Source organism: Saccopteryx leptura, chromosome X (assembly GCF_036850995.1).
Source record: "Saccopteryx leptura isolate mSacLep1 chromosome X, mSacLep1_pri_phased_curated, whole genome shotgun sequence".
Taxonomy (NCBI): domain Eukaryota; kingdom Metazoa; phylum Chordata; class Mammalia; order Chiroptera; family Emballonuridae; genus Saccopteryx; species Saccopteryx leptura.
In genome coordinates this window covers 11,778,447-11,796,889 of record NC_089516.1, presented here as the reverse complement: position 1 = coordinate 11,796,889, position 18,443 = coordinate 11,778,447, and the positions used below count along the sequence as shown (strand labels likewise).

At 38.4% G+C, this 18,443-nt stretch overlaps 1 protein-coding gene across 1 annotated transcript in view; it reads right to left on the bottom strand.

Moving 5' to 3' along the window:
• The window catches only part of PPEF1 (protein phosphatase with EF-hand domain 1), a 102,186-nt gene that overhangs the window by 55,065 nt on the left and 28,678 nt on the right, over positions 1 to 18,443 (bottom strand). The window contains exons 5-8 of the mRNA XM_066356888.1: positions 14,284 to 14,411; positions 11,462 to 11,522; positions 4,132 to 4,292; positions 104 to 218 (exon numbers count right to left, since the gene is read on the bottom strand). Coding sequence (XP_066212985.1) covers positions 104 to 218; positions 4,132 to 4,292; positions 11,462 to 11,522; positions 14,284 to 14,411 — 465 coding nt within the window. The remainder of the gene's footprint in view (positions 1 to 103; positions 219 to 4,131; positions 4,293 to 11,461; positions 11,523 to 14,283; positions 14,412 to 18,443) is intronic.

Here is an 18,443-nt window from a genome sequence, read left to right as displayed (position 1 = left end):
TCCCCTTAACACAGTCCAATTTATGCAGTTTTCAAGTTAGGCAAATGACATGGAACCAAGAGGCTCCGACATATTGATATGGCAACTCTGCTCTGAAACTTACCACAGATTGTTATATCTTTGGTGGGACCAGTTCTTATACGAACAATATTTGGCATTTGCTTCAGGACTTCCTTAGTTTCAAACAGAACCACTAAAACATAATAGGCATGGAGTATCTGTGAAGGCAAAGCAGAGGAAATAGATATGACAAATAGGAAGAAAAGCATGACTGTGTAGAAAACTAGAGAGGGGGAGTATATGAGCACAATTCAGGTAGCTGTATTGCAGGATAATCTCCAAATTATTCTCAAATAAATGATTCTAGCACAGTGTCTAGCATATAACGAGCCCTCATTAGAGATTTGTAAATTGAATTAATAGTTCCTAGGACCTTTATATTGTATGAGTATAAAACATATCTCAAACCAAAGAAACCATTTGGAGTATCTCCTATTATGACCATTCATTCCATTGCTCTCCTGCAATTACATTCTTCTTTTAAATTTATTGTGTTAACGTGGATTCAAATGTCCCACCCAATATAACTCCCTCACTCCAACAACGTGCCCATTTCATCCCTTTACCCCTTGCCCTGACTCACACCCTCATGCAGGTACATTCTCAATGATGTCATTGTTTTGGACAGATTTACTCTATGTTTTCTTCTCTGGGGTTTTTGTGTTTTTGTTTTAAGTCCAGTGTGTTGTTCTCCTTCTAATTATAACATGCTCCAAATACATAAGCCAAAATTAGTACAGCCAGTACCAATTTACCAGATGCCAGCGCCATTTTAGGAGCGAGGACTATTGGTAGTCCACTCCAGGAGGCACTGGTCCCATGGGGCTGCTGACCACTTGAAATGGGGCTAGTTGAAGTTGAGATGCACCATAGGGCAAAATACACACCGGATTTCAAGGACTTCGTATGAAAAAAAAGTTAAATGTCTCATTAAAAACTTTTAATAGAATTACATGTTAAAATGATCATTGTTTATGTTAGATAACATATATTATTAAAATTAATTTCACCTGGTTCTTTTTACTTTTTTACTGTGACTCCTAGAAAATTTTAAATATGTATGTGACTCACATTCTATTTTTATTGTACAACACTGGTTTAGATTACTGAAGGCTGAGACAGGGGTCAAATCAATACAGGATATTCTTCAGATGTTGCTTTGAGCATGGGATTCAGGACTGATGTTCAACCCTTTGGAACAATCATGACTCATAATGTCCTGAAATTTCCATTTTTGTAGCTATTAAAATAATAAAATTATTTTATTTAAATTTGGAGAGTTTTCATTATTAACCTTTCTAAAAGACAGGAATCGGGATTTGAAGTAATGTGAGAATTAGGGGCAAAGAGAAGGGCCCCTGGATGTTCATCAGGGCGGGGGAGAAACCCTTCTTTCCTGTCTATCCAAGAACTAACTGCTAAGGATCTAGAAAAGCGTTCTAAAGCCTCAGTTTCCTTTCATGAATCTTGTACCCTCCTGTCCCTAATTCATATATGTATTAAGTTCTGGACACGGTATATGGAAACTTGGAGAAATAACATGAGGCCTATTTTCTTCCAGAAAGAATTTAAGTTTTCTTTTGGCAAGTGGCTAGGAGTACTAGCTATGTAAGATGATCTCAATTCATTCTCAGACTTAGAGGGTTCAAAGCTTTGCTTCAATACCTAGTCTATTCTAGTTTATTCTTACTTCTAGGGTATGTCCTTAGGCTTCTAACTGGAGAAAAAGGGTTTTGGGGTGATGTCAGAAAATATAATGGAGTAGGTAGCTCAAAGGTCCCATTCCTTCACAGAAACACTTTAAAAATCAAGCAAAAAAAAAAACAGTGTCATAATCAACTTTGTCACAGCTCTGGAAAACAGTCAAAATTTATAGCAATCAAGCAAAGGCTAAGTCAGGAAAAAGCAACTTAAAAATGGCTCAGTGCAAGCAGGAAGTGAAGGCTAAGATAAATTTGTCAGGGAACAGGTATCAACACAGAGCCACTCTGCAAAGACTAGGTTTTTCTTTTTGTTTTTTTCTTTTGTTTCCCTTTTTTAATAGCTCCTGGAGTTCAAGAAAACTGTTAAAACACCAGCTGAACACAAGCTCAAGAAACAGAGACTTCACTCACAACTAGACCTAACAGACATCTACAGAATTTTCTGCCCAACAATGGCAAACTACACATTTATACAAGTGCACATGGAACGTTCTCCAGAATAGACCAGATCTTTGTCCACAAAACATGCCTCACTATATTTAAAAAGATTAGACTCATGCAAGTATCTTCTTAGATTAGACTCATAAAGTATCTTCTCTGACCACAATGGAATGAAACTAGAAATCAACAACAGAAGAAAAACTAGAAAGTTCACAAATATGTGGAAATTAAACAACATTCTCTTAAAAAACTGATAGGTTAAAAAACAAATCACAAGGGAAATTAGAAAATACTTTGAGATAAATGAAAATGAAAATACAATATAGGCAGTCCCCAGGTTATGAACAAGATAGGTTTTGTATGTTTAAAAATGTTTAAGTGTTTATATGCACAGAAGGTAAAAATAAGTACTATGTGAAGACAAACATCCATCTAAGTTGCATTTACTAGGTAAATATACCTGTTCTAACTTACATACAAATTCAACTTAGGAACATGCCTATAGAACCTATCTCAGTCATAACCCAGGGACTGCTTGTATACCAGAACTTATGAGATGAAGAGAAGTGGTGCTCTGAGCAATTTATAACCATAGATACCTACATCAAGAAAGAAAAAGATCTCAAATGAAAAGCCTCACTTAACACTGATGAGCTAGAAAATAAGAACAAACTAAACCAAAAGCTAGTTGCAGGAAGAAAATAAGGATTAGAGTACAGATAAATGGAATAGAGACCAGAAAAACAACAGAGAGAATCGACAAAACCAAAAGCTGATTCTTTGTAAAGTTCGACAAAAGTCAAAAACCTTTAGCTACACTGACAGAGAGAAAAAAAGAAAGAATGCCAATAACTATGTATAACCAGAAATGAAAGTAGGAACATCCCCACCAACCTTAAAGAAATAAAAAGAATTATGAGACTATTATGAACAATTGTACAGCAACAAATTGCATAGATAAAATGGAAAAATTCTTAGAAACATTCGAATTACCGAACTGACTCAAAAGACACAGAAAATACAAACAGATCTAGTTAATCAAAAACCTCCTAACAAACAAAAGCCCATAACCAGACAGCTTCATTGGTGAATTCTACTAAACATTTAAAAAATTAACAACAATCCTCAAATCCTTGCAAAAAAAAAACAGAAGAGGAAACAATTCCTAAAACATTCTATGAGGGTCCGAGTGCAGTGGCGCCTACAATTAACTGATAACATTCTATGAGGCCAGTACTGCCGTGATACCAAAGCCAGATAAAGACAAGAAAAGAAAATACAGATCTATATTCCTTATGACTAAAACTGCAAATTCTCCACAAAGTACCAGCAAACCACATTCAACAGAATTTTTAAAGAAGTATATACCATGAACATGAATATTAGCCATAAAACTAAGGAACAAAACATGCTGTGACATGAATGAACCATAAAAACATGCTAAATGAATGAAGCCAGACACAAAAGCCACATGTTACATGATTCCATTTGTATGAAATATCCGGCATAGACGAACCCATAGAGACAGAAAGCAGTAATAGTGGTTGCCGGGGTGGGGATGAGGGAATGGCAATGGGTATGACAGTTCTTTTGGGGGTGATGAAAATATTCTAAAATTAGAGATTGCTGATGATTGCACAATCTAGTGAATGGACTAAAACCCACTGAATTATATACCTTAAATGGTGAATTATATCTCAGAAAAAGAAAAAGGAAATGCCATAAGATGTAGACAGGAGGTTTCTGTGCACCTGAGGATACTTCTAATTAATGGGTTAAGCAAATACAGGCAGTAGTTCTCACTTAATAGGAAGCTTTTCCCCAAGGGAACGCATCTCTGCTGTAGTGTTTTCATCCACTCACTCCTTCAGTCGTCACTGAGCACATGCGATGTACAAGAATCCAGGCAGTATCTGCTTCCACTTACCTCCTGCTTCTTAAAGGCCTCAATCAGTGTAGGAAGAGCGGTAGAATTGAGTGGAAATCTCAGCCGAGGGCCACTGTAGGACTCTGGGACCTCTATCAGCCCAATATAATCCTGCCTAACCTTGTCGTGAGGGGTGCAACCAAACAGTCGATTTACTAAAGCTGGAAAAAAACAGGGGGGCAAAATCAACATTCCCATACTTAAATGCAATAAATCCTTTCTTGACTGTCTAGCTCATGTAAGACACTGTGCTAAGCGTTACGAATACCAAGACATCCCACATATAACCATGAAGAATGATTTGTTCTGAAACCAGGAGATACACACACATGAATCACCATCATCCCACTCTGAGTGGACATTTTACCAAAGAAGTGAGTTCATCAGTGGGGAATGAAGGGAGAAGCACAGGGTAAACTGGTCAATCAAAGTATTTTAACGCTCTGAAGCTCTAATCTACATTTTTGCCAACTCTTACATCTCAGGTTTTTACAAATAGGGTTGGAAACACAACGATGCATTGTATTTGATTCAAACATCTGCTGTTATTCATGAACTACAGAAAATTAAACTGCAGCATTCAACGTTTCTCCTATTAAACACTTCACATTTCACTTAGCTGTAATTGACTTGTCTCCCTTTTCACATAAAAACAAATTTTCTGATGTGATTTTCTTTTTCTTCTTGGTAACAAAGCAGATAAAGTGAGATGACAAAGCATCGGCAGAAATTCCAAAGGACCTCTCTCACAGACACGTTTCCATATTACATTGCCCACACTGCCCTTTTCAGTAGGTGCTGAAATCCATCCAGCATCCCTTTCTTGCTAGACTGCCATGAAATGATCAGTCTAAGAACAGAAATCTGGCAAATTCAGGTGGAGAAAGATGAAAGGGGATATGGTAGATTGATTGCAACAGTGACCTCGATTCTCTAGCCCAACCTCTGGCCATGCTCTTTTTAATGTGATTTTGCAGCTACTCTGACCAAGACTATTTCCCCAGCCCTTGAAGCTGCCTTGTGACTTGTGCTGGCCTAAAGAACACGGTGGAAGGGTTCCAAACCAGGTCCAAACAAGGCCTCACAAGGACTTGTTTGTTTCCATGCTCTCTCTTTTGAAAACATGCACTACCAGGAAGCCCAGGCTAGCCTACTGAAAGCTCCAAAACCATGCGGAGCAGTACGGAGTCACCCTGGTCAAGGCCATTCTAGATCAGACCCCAGCCAGCAGACCTCCAGACACATGAGTGACTCCAGCCAAGACCCCAGACACTGCCAAATCAAGTCTGCCAAGATCAGCAGATGTGCTCAGTTAATCTGTAGACTTAGAAGCAGAAAGAAATGTTTATTACATGCCACTGAACTATTGTGGTTGTTTAATACACAGTATTATTACAGTAACAGATAACTAATACGGAGGAGGATGACAAACTCTTCAACTCATTAACACTGAATTGCTACTAAGGTCATCAATCAGAAGTTGTCAGCAAGCAGTTTCTATCTTTTTTAATGTTCAGAGTAGACATGTTTGGAAGGTATGATGTTAGCAGATGTACACAGAATATGTTTTTTTCATAGTTCACTCATTCTAAGACATTACAGTTAAGAACTAAACTTGAATATTTTTCCTAAACCCATAATACTTGGTAATTTAAAAATGCTTTCTAAATTATAGTGCATCCAATATTTTTTGGTAATGCTTGATGATCTTTTATAAGGAGTTTTCTATCTTCAATGTGGTCCAGCAAGTTGTTTTTCTTTTAGATTTGGTTTGAGATTTGAGAGTAACTTATTTCATGTTATGTTTGAAAACTAGAAATGCAGAGCATCTTGGTAAGTTTTCTTTTTTAGGCAGCTTGATATTTATTGCGGACATGTGGAATGGCTGCGTCTGGAAATTTGTTTTTTTCTTTCTTTTCATTGATTTGTTGAGGTGACACTGGCTAACAAAATTATACAGGTTTCAGGTGCCCAACTCTACAATACATCATCTCTACCTTGTATTGTGTGTTCACCACCCCAAGTCAAGTCTGCATCCATGCATCTTGGTAAAGTTTATCTCAGATTCATTATGTAGGCAGCAAAGCCTAAATACTCTATAGAACTATCTTAATGATCAAGCCACTCATTTCTACTTGGTAGCCATTCTTAGAGATGCAGCTTTCTCCAAGGAAAACTTCCCTCTTCTTAACTCTACACACTGAAATATCAGGCTCCTCTTGGGAAAACAACAACAAACAAAAAGAAAACAAGCCCAGCAGTTTCACTATATCATCTTATAACTGACTTATTGAGTAATTCCAACTCTGTGAGATATAAACAAGAAATGACTTTCCTTTCCTAATCATTGCCTTCGACCATCCTCTGTCAACTCTCCCTTTCTTATCAGCTGACACATCAAGTCAATTCCATTAGTTCATGTTATTAAAAGTCAGTCTTGTTTTTTAAGAACAAACTAAAAACATCGTGTTTCTTCTTTAAAGAAGAAGAAGAAGAAGCTCAGTTTGGCCCTTCCTTTGAAGCATTGGATGACCCTCATTCCTTATAAGTTCAGTGATAAATAGTGAAAAAGCACCATTTCCCTAAATCAATTGTTGGTCAAAATGACTTAATATGAAATATCAGTGGACATCAAATCACAATCCTCCTGCTGGCTTTACAAAAAGAATAACAAATATTTTCTTCTTAACATATAGCTAATGGGAATCATGTATAAAAACAAAAGCTTTAATATTTCAAATGCAAGTGCTGCCTTTGTGAGCTATAACTGTTATAACAAATAAAAATAGTTTAACAAATGCCAACAATATATGAAGATTTGTGCAACATGTAATTAGAATTAATCATTACCTATTTGTGTTACAATTCTGTCAACATGAATCTAAACTAATTAAATATAAAATTTTGAGTTATAACTGAATGATACCTTTACAAGCTGTTCTAAAGAAAAATAACTCAAAAAAAACCCCTACACAAAATCCTTTCTTTTATCCAGTACAGACTCAAACTCTGAGAGGGAAAGTTTTTAATCCCATAATTTAAAAAAAAAATTCTGCCTCTACCACCCACACGTCACTTTGAAAACAAGTTCCAGATATTGCTGGGGAAAGAAAAGCACCAATTGAACTGTATTTATAGTTATTTCATTTCTAAAATATGAATCTTGATGAAAACAGTTGGGTGCCCATATAAGAAACTCAATAGTTGCCAAAATTACATTTCATAAAATTTAACACCTGTTCCTAATCTTTAAAAAAAAAAAACTCAGGAAACTGGGAATGGAAAGATACTTCGTTAATATAATTTTTAAAATTTAAATCAATTGTAATGGTTTTTTCCATGAAATCATTAATAAAACAATAATGCCTACATTTACTGTTTCATTTTAACATTGTTCTGCTATCTTTAGCCAATGCAACAAAATATAAAGTCCCCTTGCCAGCGACCTTGGGATCAAGCTGGTGAGCCTTGCTCAAACCAGATGAGCCCGGGCTCAAGCTGGTGACTTCAGGGTCTCGAACCTGGGTCCTCTGCATCCCACCCAGTTCAACGCTCTACCCACTGCGCTACAACCTGGTCAGGCTGGAAAAATTTTTAATGAAATCAACCTACAGCAATAATCTGTAAATTTCTTTTTCTGCTACAGACAATAACTAAATCATCATGATTCTAATACTCTAGGATCAAGAGATATATAAGAGGATAGCCCAGAATATGCCCTATTACACATTTTTAAATAAATGTTATGAAGGAAGCACTACATATCATGGTAAAAAGATAAATTATGAAATAAATGTTGTGGGAAAAATTGGTTAACTATTTCAAAATTTTCTTTGTAGCTATATTTGTTAATTGTTCTCAAACATTAGGCATCAAAATTTCCTTTTTTAGTTTAATATATAAAAATTTAAAATTTATGAAGTGTTAAATTTTTTAAAAACCAAACTATAAAAAGCATAGAAATACAAACAAAGTAATAACATTTTAAATATTTCAGGGCTTTCTACATTTAAAAGCAGAAGGAGTCACAAAGAAAAAGAAATTAAACTTGTAAAGAAAGATATCTTAAATAATGAATAGATAAAAATATTCTAAATCTGACAAAAAATATAAATTTAGATATCAAGAAGCTAAACAAAACCCGTGCAGGCTAAGTAGAAATGAAGTCCCACCAAGGCACATTATGGCTAAGATGTGATTTTCCAATGTTACTTAGGTTAGTTTTTTTTCTTCCCTACCTCCTTCTGATGATTGCTATCATTTGTAATACAATTATGTTCATTTGTCACAGTGTGTATTCTGTTTTGGAAACATATACACATATATACACCTTCTGTTCCTGAATATCTTTTAGGGATTTGAAACATCATCATGGCTTTGAGTCAGAACTACAAAAGCTATACCTAGAGAAGTGTCACTCTCTCCTCATCCCTCCACCCAATCCTCATTCTCCCAATCTTTCTTCCCTGCTCATCTCCTGTAGGTAGACAATGCCATTGCTTTCTGGTTTATCCTGTATTTGTTTTTGCACAAATGAGTGTGTGTGTGTCTATGTGTATGCATATATATGTGTGCATGTGTGTGTGCATATGCAAGGATTTCTTAAAACAGGATAGAGAAAGTACTAACCATAAAAGAAAAAAATTGTACTACACTGAAGTCAAAAATGTCTGTTCAGCAAAAAAACAGACATTTTAAATATTGGGAGGATAAAAGCTAAGACTAGGAAAAGATATCTGTAATACATTTATGTAACAAAGATTCATATCCTTATATTTAGAATACTTAGAGAACTCGTACAAATTGCTAAGAAAAAGACAGATAACCCAATAGAAAGATGAGCAAAACACCTGAACAGGCACATCACCAAGCAGAATGTGCAGGTGACTGATAAACATACAAAAAAGGTGAGCAACTTCACTGCTCACCAGGGAAATGCACATTAAAGCAGAAATGTGATGTCACTACATACCTGCCAAATGGTCAAAACAGAAAAGAGAGACAGTTCCAAGTGTTGACGAGGATGTGGAAGAACTAGAACTCCCATCCCATGGTGGCTGTACTATTTGGTACAATTTTGTAAAACTGTTTGCCAGTATCGATAAAGCTGACCAGATGCATGCCCTATAACCTAAAGCTTCTACTCCTGGGTTGCGGCGTGTCTTTAGGACAATGGCCCCCATTGAATCATGCCTCCTTGTGCCCATATCCCTGTACCATATAATGCCGCTGCTGCTCCCTGCAGAGATGGCGCTTTCCCAACCCCTCCGAATCTGCAGCTGGCCCTGGGACGTGCTTTGACAAACAGAATATGGCATAACTGACTTCGAGTGAGTTCCAGAGGATAGACCTCAGGGGGCCTGGCAGCTTCTGCCTCTGCCCTCTTGGGACCCAGCTGCTATGTAAAGAAGTCCAGGCTATCCTGTTGGGCAGAGAGGCTGCATGAGGAGAATTAGTGTGTCCAAGTTCATAACTAACACCGAAAACTCCCAGACATGTGAGTAAAACCATTTGGATCTCCCTGCCTCCCAGCTAGGTGGAGGGAGCCCAACTAATACCACCTGAAACAAAGACAAGCCATCCGCACTGAGCCACGTTCAAAGGCCTGACCCACAGAATGAAATGGCTGTTGTTTTTAAGCCACAAAATTTGGGAGTGGTTTTTTATGTAGCAATAGATAACTGAAAATGACTACACAGCAAAAGAAAAGAATACATATGTTCACCAAAACATATACAAGAAGGTGCATAGCAGTATCATTTAAACTACCAAAACTAAAAACAACACAAAGGTCTAGAAACAGTGGAATAAATAATTTTTGGTATATTTGTAACATGGAATATTATTCAGCAATAAGAATGACCAAATTGTAACAACATGGATGACTCTCACAAAGACTACATTGTGTAAAAAACCCTACTCAAAGCTCTATGCTTACATTTATTTAGAGAAGTTCAAAAACAAGCAAAACGAATCTGGGATGTAGAAGTCAGAAAAGAAGCGATGTAGCAATGCAGGGAGTGATCAGAGGACAGAGGGGTTTCCGTGGCTCTGATAATGTTTTACTTCTTGTTCTGAGTGCAGGTTACAAGGGTATGTTTACTTTGAGAAGATCTATTGAGTCATGTACTTATGATTTGTGTACTTTTCTGTAAAGTTTCTGTAAAGTTTACATAAGAAGATTAAGTCACTGTCCACTTCTTTGATAAAATTTTAAATATATCTTTAAATCACCTGCAGAATTAAAATAAAAAACACAAAAAACAGACAGAGTAACTATCTCTGGGCTGGAACACAGCCATCTGTGGCTATGAAGCTCCATAAGCGATGCTGATACACAGGTCAGATTGAAATATCAGGGCATTAGGAGAATGAGTGAGCGCTGCTTCATTTCATCATTATTATATTTCCTGTCAGAAATATGTTTGCCAAAGAAAATAAAGCACAAACAATTTTCTTCAAATTGCAATTATCTGAAAGAAAGAAAATGGCAAAATACCTACTTCCACCCACTCCCACTCCTCAGCTTTGGAGATTCTACCATTCGGAATGCTTCCATAAATCATTAAATGCTTTAATTAGTTTCCAACATATGTACTTAGCTCAAAGCATGGCATTAAACCACCCTTCTTTTGCCGCTTTGAAGGGTTTTCACTAAATTATTTAAAATATGCTCTTAGATGTCATATTTTTAATTAGAGCAAAATGGTTGTCCCAAATTAAAGAAAAAAGTTTTAAAGTCTAGTGTTTACCTTGATGATAACAGGCATATTTTAATTTGTAGGGGAAAATACATGCTTTGTGAAAAACTATGATTTTAAAATCATTTTGGAACCACACCTATGTTGCCTGTCTCTGAAATGATAGATAAATAGAAAGACAGACATCTATGCAGAAAACAGAGACATGATGGAGCCAACTCTGTTAGTCCACCATTTCTCCCAGATCTCTTTTATGAAATAAGATGGATTTTGATCTCTCAGCAAAAAAAGATTCCTGGATAAAAAATAAGATCCCCCTTACTAAGCTACTTCTGTATATCAATAAATTGTGGTTCAGAGAAGGTATTCAACAAATTAACGCTGAATGAAATCTATTTCAGGTTTTTGAAAGTGAAAGAATTAAATGGTCAATTTAGTTGACACCCATTAGAGAAGCCATGAGAGAAGAAAAAAGCCAATTGAACTGATTTCACCAGTAGTTTGGTGTCACATAAACAAGACAGGTGGGCATCTTAAATTGTTTAGTGTTCCCATATCTTCAGAGTTCATATCTTGCGGACAATTCAATATTTAATGACTGCTTTTCAAAACACTAAATTTTAACTTACCTGGATCATTCTCTTGCATATTTGCGTAGTTTTCCAACAAGAAGGAAAAGAAATTCGATAACTAGTCAAAATAAAAATACATTAATCAATTCATGAAGCCCAAACAGCTACTGTGGCAAATGCTGTCGGTGTTCCATGCAAGCCCCCTTTACTCTCCTGGGGCACCCATCTGCCAGTTGCAGTAGGTCCCACCTTTAACTGCCCCTCCTCCCAAGGACTGCCCTCCAGATGGGCAGCACCTTCCCCAAGCTGTATAGAATGCCATACAGCAGCTCTCTTGGAGGGCTGCCCATAGAAAACTGAAGCAAGGGTGTTACAGCCCAGCCCCCCACCTGCCCTGCCGCTGGGTGGGATGAACTGGGATGCATGTCACACTTCCGAGTTCCCAGTGGGACCAGGCTGAGGTCAAGCTTCTTCAGAAACCACACTTTTGCCTAGTTTCTTCCCCTGTCTGATCTCTCTTTCCTCATTTCCTCACAGGTTTTTCCTCAGAACACTCTCTTAGGAAATCACTTGTACCAGAACCCCAGCCTCAGCTGCTGTTTCTAGGAAACCAGCCTAAGACAGCTACTAGATTTTGTTCATTATGATCTCTTCTTTTCCTTTGGTAGCGACATGAAGAATTAAGGGAGAGTCTTAAATGGCAAATATATATACCGTATTTTTTGCTCCATAAGACGCATTTCCCCCCCAAAGTGGAGGGGAAAATGCCCATGTGTCTTATGGAGCAAAAAATATGGTATTTTATTAAATATTTTAACACACCATTTGGTTCAGAATATTTTTTTTCTTCTTTTCCTCCTTAAAACCCTAGGGGTGTCTTATGGTCAGGTGCGTCTTATGGAGTGAAAAATAAGGTCTATGGGAAATGAAATAAGGAAGGAGGGAGGGCGGGAAAGATGGAAACCCACCAACATTCCGACCGTCACCTAGGTGCTACCTCTCTGCCTACCAATTATCTGCAAAGACCTGTGTTTACATAGCACAGATGCCTTCGCCAAGCCCTGCTTCCTGTGAAGAGTGAACACCAGGGACCTTATCAACCTGGGAATAGGTCTGGGGGTCGAGGGAACAAAGACCTTCCATACAAATACCAAAATGTATCATCTTAATGCTGTTGATGGGTTTTTCAATTAAGAGTTACTAGAAACCACAATGAAATACCGCTTTACACATACTAGGGTGGCTATAATAAAAAAGACAGATAATTCCAAGTGTTGTCAAAGATGAGGTGAAATTGGACCCCTCATAAAACATCTGTTGGGGATGTAAAATGGTGCAGCTGCTTTGGGAAACAATTTAGCAGTTACTCAAAAAGTTAAATACAGAGTTACCAGGTGAACTGACAATTCTATTTCTAGATATACACCCAAGAGAATTGAAAACATATGTTTCCATAAAAATGAAGAGGCAAAATGTGCAATATCCATATAATGGGATAGTATTCAGCCATAAAGAGGAAAGAAGTACAGATACACACTGCAGCATGTATAAACATTGAAGACATCACGTTCAGTGAAAGAAGCCAGACACAAAAGGGTCACATATTGTGTGATTCTATTTCTACGAAATGGCCAGAAAAAGGCAAATCCATAAAGACAGAAGACAGGTTAGTGGTGGCCAGGGGCTGGGGAGGGGGAATGAGGAGTGATACCTAAAGAGTACAGAGTTTGGGGGAAGGTTTACTGGGGAGGGTGATTAAAATATTCTAAAATTTATTGTAGTTATAACTTTGGGAATACACTAAAGGCCATTCGATTTTACACTTTAACTGAACTATATGTCAATAAATCTGTTATAAAAAAGAGTCAATATTAAGGAAAGTACTAATACTGGAATGTGTGCATACAAAGCATATCAATTTGGGAGCTCACTCTACCTTTATACTCCTCACTACCTTCTATGGTGCTTACAAGGACAACCCACCACTGTGAACTCTGAACCAGGGCAATGGGAGAATCTGATTGAATCATAGTATATAATTTTTTAATCATATTATATCATTTTATAGCTGCCAAGAATAAATACAGCATTTCTTTTTTAAATGTTCTTATGTTTTAAGATTATGTGATAAATTTACAGACAAATGATTGTTGAAAACTACAAATAATACAGCATGAAAATGAGAACTCCTTTTCTACCCACTCCCACTCATTATTAATACCTCTCCTGTCCCCAGAAATAACCACTAGAAACACTTCAGTGTATGTATAGCTTTTTCCAGACTTCTGCTGAATGTCTAATTTTCTTTCATATATATATGGAATAAAACTCCGTATTGTTCTACAAGTTGATTTTTTTCATTAACAATTATGTTGGAGATCTTTCTAAGATCTTTTATTAATAAAAAGGACTTTTTCCTATCAATAAGCATTAAAGCTGTATTTATAGATCTTTTCTTGCCAGCTTGAAAAAGGCCTTCCTCACTCAACTGTATTTTCTTCTAGAACTTTCATAGGTTTGTTCCCAAGAAATTCTTCCACTTTTTAAGTCCTTAAGCTGTTTATTTTTTCTTCATAAAGTAACAACTTTACTTCCTACTGGAGCATGTACCCAAAAATAGAATAAGACTATTTTTATTAGTTAACAAGCTATCTGGCAGCCCTCTTAAAAATGTGAACTTCAGAACTGAAAAATTCCATCCTTATCCAAATCATACTCTCTCTCAATAGCTAGTTCCAAGACAATGTCACTGTATCTTCCGTTAAAGCCTTTCACCAAGGTTCTTCAGCTTAAAAATGGCCCCACCCTGTCATTCTTTCAATAGCAAGGTGTAAAGAGCAGCATTTTACCAAAAAAAGAGACAAGCTTACAAAACAGACCTGCAATTGGCATTGTTCACCAGCATACTCAATGGACTGGAAGATGGTGAGAGCGTAACGTTGTCTGATCTTCAACCGAGCACTGTACCCTCGGTACCAATTTTGGATGATCATTGCAGCTTTTATTGCTGTGGACCCACAAGATATGAAAGTGAGAGAAAAACAGTTACTATGCAACTATAGAGGGAAGTACATGCTTTAGAAAAAAAATCAGTCCGCATGGATTCCTCCGTTCTACAAACATAAAAACTACAAACAATAAGATTTACTTTCATGTTTTTGTCACATGTCCTCAAGTCTCAAATATTCAGAGAATGATGGCATAGACATTAACAGAAGAGTTTCTGGAGCAAGACTGACTGACTCTGAATTCCGGTTCTGCTAATTACTGTCTATGTGACTTTGGGTGAGTTATTAAAACTCTCAAAACCTCAGTTCCCTTATCTGTAAAATGGGGATTATAACACCTATGGCAACTACTTAAGCATAGGAAACCTATGCTTGCCCTATGAAGTAGCAATTCCATTCTTCCTATTATAGCCCAAAGTGATTTTGACACAGTCCCCAAAGGAGACGTGTTGATACACTGCTTCTTTGTGGCAGTACGAACTTTGACACCAATGCAGCCCGGCTGTGTCTGTCACTAGGAAGGAGAATGTGTACCTGTGGTGGGTGCACACTATAGAGTTTTATGTCACAAGTGGAAGCAATTGATTAAGTAAACCCATAGCAATGTGGTCTTTAAAAATAATTATGCTTCGGTTAGAGCAGTTGTTAAAAAGTTAGAGACAGAATGAAATATAACACGATACCATATTATATAAATTTAAAATACACATACATAAAACCACAATATATATTTCATAAGAACACATACAAAAAAAATGATACACACTAAATATAATAGATTGATTATTTAAGGGAGGTGAATGAGCATCCGGTACATAAATAAAAGGGAATAAGCAAATTAACTAACATAAGAGAAGGTCTTGCACAGACCAATGATAACTGCACAATGAATTGAGAAGCATGATTCACTTCACCTTCTACACCTGAGATTCAACTGAGAAGCAACAGATGGAAATGAACACACCTCCCTCTTCACAGAGTTACTATGAGGACAAAAGGTAAAGAGTGTAGCCCAACGCCTGATGTGAGAGCACATGCTAAATAACTGACAATACAGAGATAAGTATTGTCTTGTTTGTGGATTATTCAGGCACACTGATTCTCTTCCGGTAGCCTTTGAGCCATCCTGTAGCTTCATAGTTTTGAAGAAAGAGATCAGGTGAAAGATGAGATTTAAAATATAGTCTCTTATGCCTTCCTCAAGCTTTAGAGTAAAGAGCAATCAACACCAGCTGGCTCCTTTTATTCATGCTGTAACTTTCCCAGTCAGCACATAAAAATGAACAGTTGACTATACCAAGAACAATTTGAGATCTGGAAGCAGGAATCCAGCCTGCAGGCCCAGCGTCCTTGGTTTAGTACTGCCGTGGTACACCAAGTAGACACTAGTCGTCTGACGGTGTTTATTTTTGAGCTCCTTCAATGCTCTTGGGTGTCAAGAGACTCTCATTTCATTTTTCAGCTTCCAGAAAACCTCAGGAAGTAGACATAAGGTCAAATATCAAAATCTTTATAGGGAAAAACCAGAGGGAGAAGAAATCGGGTAACTGTTCAATATTGCAAAACAAATCATTGGTGGTACTATGGCTGGTATCTGATGTTCTTACCATACTCTCACGGACAGTCCAGGCTCACATGAAATGTCTGCTCTGTGGAACAGTCACTGTCCTGACCAACCAGCCCTCCCCTCAGGGATTCTCTGCTCACCAAGCACAACGTTCCCGTGCTGCTCACTGAGCACTTACTGCGGGCCAGACTACAGACTCACTCCTGCAGTCCTCCCCACACTCCCAAGCTGGGAGAGACCAGCTTACTTAAGGTCGCTGAGCCAGTAAGTGAACACAAACAGCAACCAACTGAATCAAAGTCTCACTGACCCCATAGCTCAAGCTCTTAACCTCCATACAATGTCTCAGTTTCTTCATCTGCACAATGATGGAGTGAAAGAAATTATCTCTAGTCTCTCCTATTTACTATTAGCAACATCAATAATAAGTAATCAAGCTTATTATTATTTCTATAATCAATGACTGAACAACATAGCTACCATATGTTATGGGTCTACCACAAGAGACTTAGTCCCAAGTATTACCATCTCCACGTTATACAGAAGAGAACTTTCTGATTTCCGGCTAGAGGAGGGACAGGGGACACACTCCTTCCTGTTCCTGCTAGTATAGCCTTGTGACTGCTCTTCACCCTCACAGCAGATTCCTTCTGCAGCCATTGGGTCCCATTTGCAGTTTTCCCAGCACTCGCAAACTCAGCCTCGTGAGCCTCGTGGCAGCCACTCAGACACCAGTCAAACTCAGCCTCGTGGCAGCCACTCAGACACCGGTACCAGCACAGCAGCCCCCCAGAGGTCTGAATTTCCCTTCCGCAGGACCCCTCTTCCAAGTTTCTAAATTTTAATAATTCCAATCTTTCCTCTTTGTTCTCTCAGCCCGAGAGGTGCTAACTTCCCTGCCGTTGCTACTTCCATATACCTTAGAGTTCTTTTTTTTTTTAAGTGAGGGGAGAGGAGATAGAGACAGACTCCCGCATGCGCCCTGACCAGGATCCACCTGGCAACCTCCGTAATGCTCGAATCAACCGAACTATCCTCAGCCCCCAGGGATGACGCTAGGACCAATAGAGCCACTGGCGTGGGAAGGGAAGAGGGAGAGGAGGGGGAGAGAGGGGGGAGAGAAGCAGATGGTCGCTTCTCATGTGTCCGTGACCAGGAATCGAACCAGGGACATCCATACACTGGGAGGATGCTATATCCACTGAACCACCACCAGGGCCTACCTTAGAGATTTTTTCAGGGACCCTAACAACTTGATTCCCAGTTGACAGTTGCTTACACTCAATTCTCTGTACTCAAATCACTCTTGGTGTCTGCCTTCTGACTGAACCCTGCCTGATGAGCCAGTCCCATGGGGGTGGGAAAAGTAGGTCCAGCTTAGCCCTCCAGCCTTTAACTTCCTGGGCGCTCCAGCTCAGGCCCTTACTAGAGTTCCACATCGGGATTTTGAGTATATACTTGGGCAGTGGCTGATGAAATGGACTTTGGTCCTAAGCATGAACGCTATTTACCAAGTTATGGCTGCTCCTTGGGCATCAAATTCCCACAGCACCCTGTCCAGGAGAGGGAAGGAGATTGGCACAGCAGGAATGGGCACAGCAACATCAGACTTCATCAGCTCAGGACCCTCTCTGGAGCAGAAACCTCCAAAATGGCAAAGGGTAGAGCCCAGATACAGACCCTACTCCAGGGGGCGACTGACTCCATAACTCCCAACCCTGCCCATAGAGGAAAAGATCTGTGTTGTCCGGTTCCGAACTCCTTGGACAACTTAGATCTGCTTCTGCTCCTGCTGCTTCGTGGTGAAACAGAGCTTGTCTTCCCTGTCACAGAAATCCAAGCAGAAAAACAGGCAAAAATAAAAGCTATTGCTTTATGTGCCACAAAGCTCTTCTAGTTTTGTTTCCAGAAGGAAGCAACAGCATAGGTTTCATAAGTTATCTGGCCAATTTTCTGTGTCCAGCACAGGTGATTTCTCTATTGCTGAGCTGTTTGTTGTTGTTCTTTAATGTTGTTGTTTTTTAATGGACTATTTCCTCTGGTGGTGATATTGCTAATTATCATGGTATTTTGCAAGAAGCTAGATATCCAAGTAGGGGGTCAATGAGCAAAATGAATTAGATAAATTCAGAGCATTTGCTTTGTGGTGATGAGCACTGTGCTTGTGCTTTATAGGGATGATTTGATTTGATTTGCTTTGTCCTCCCAACAATCCTATGAAGTGTCATTATCCTCATTTCACACATAGGGAAACTGAGGTCCAGACATAACTTGTTTGGGATCACATTGCTTATCAGTGGGAGAATGTAGAGTCAAATACAGATGTCTATAATTCTAGAACCTGGGCTCATAATCATTTTGCAATACAGCCTAGCATGGCATTTGGAATCAGGTATAAAAAAGGGAAACAGCATCTAGAATAGTATCTCCCTCACACACGGCCCCACCACATTTCCTGTACTCT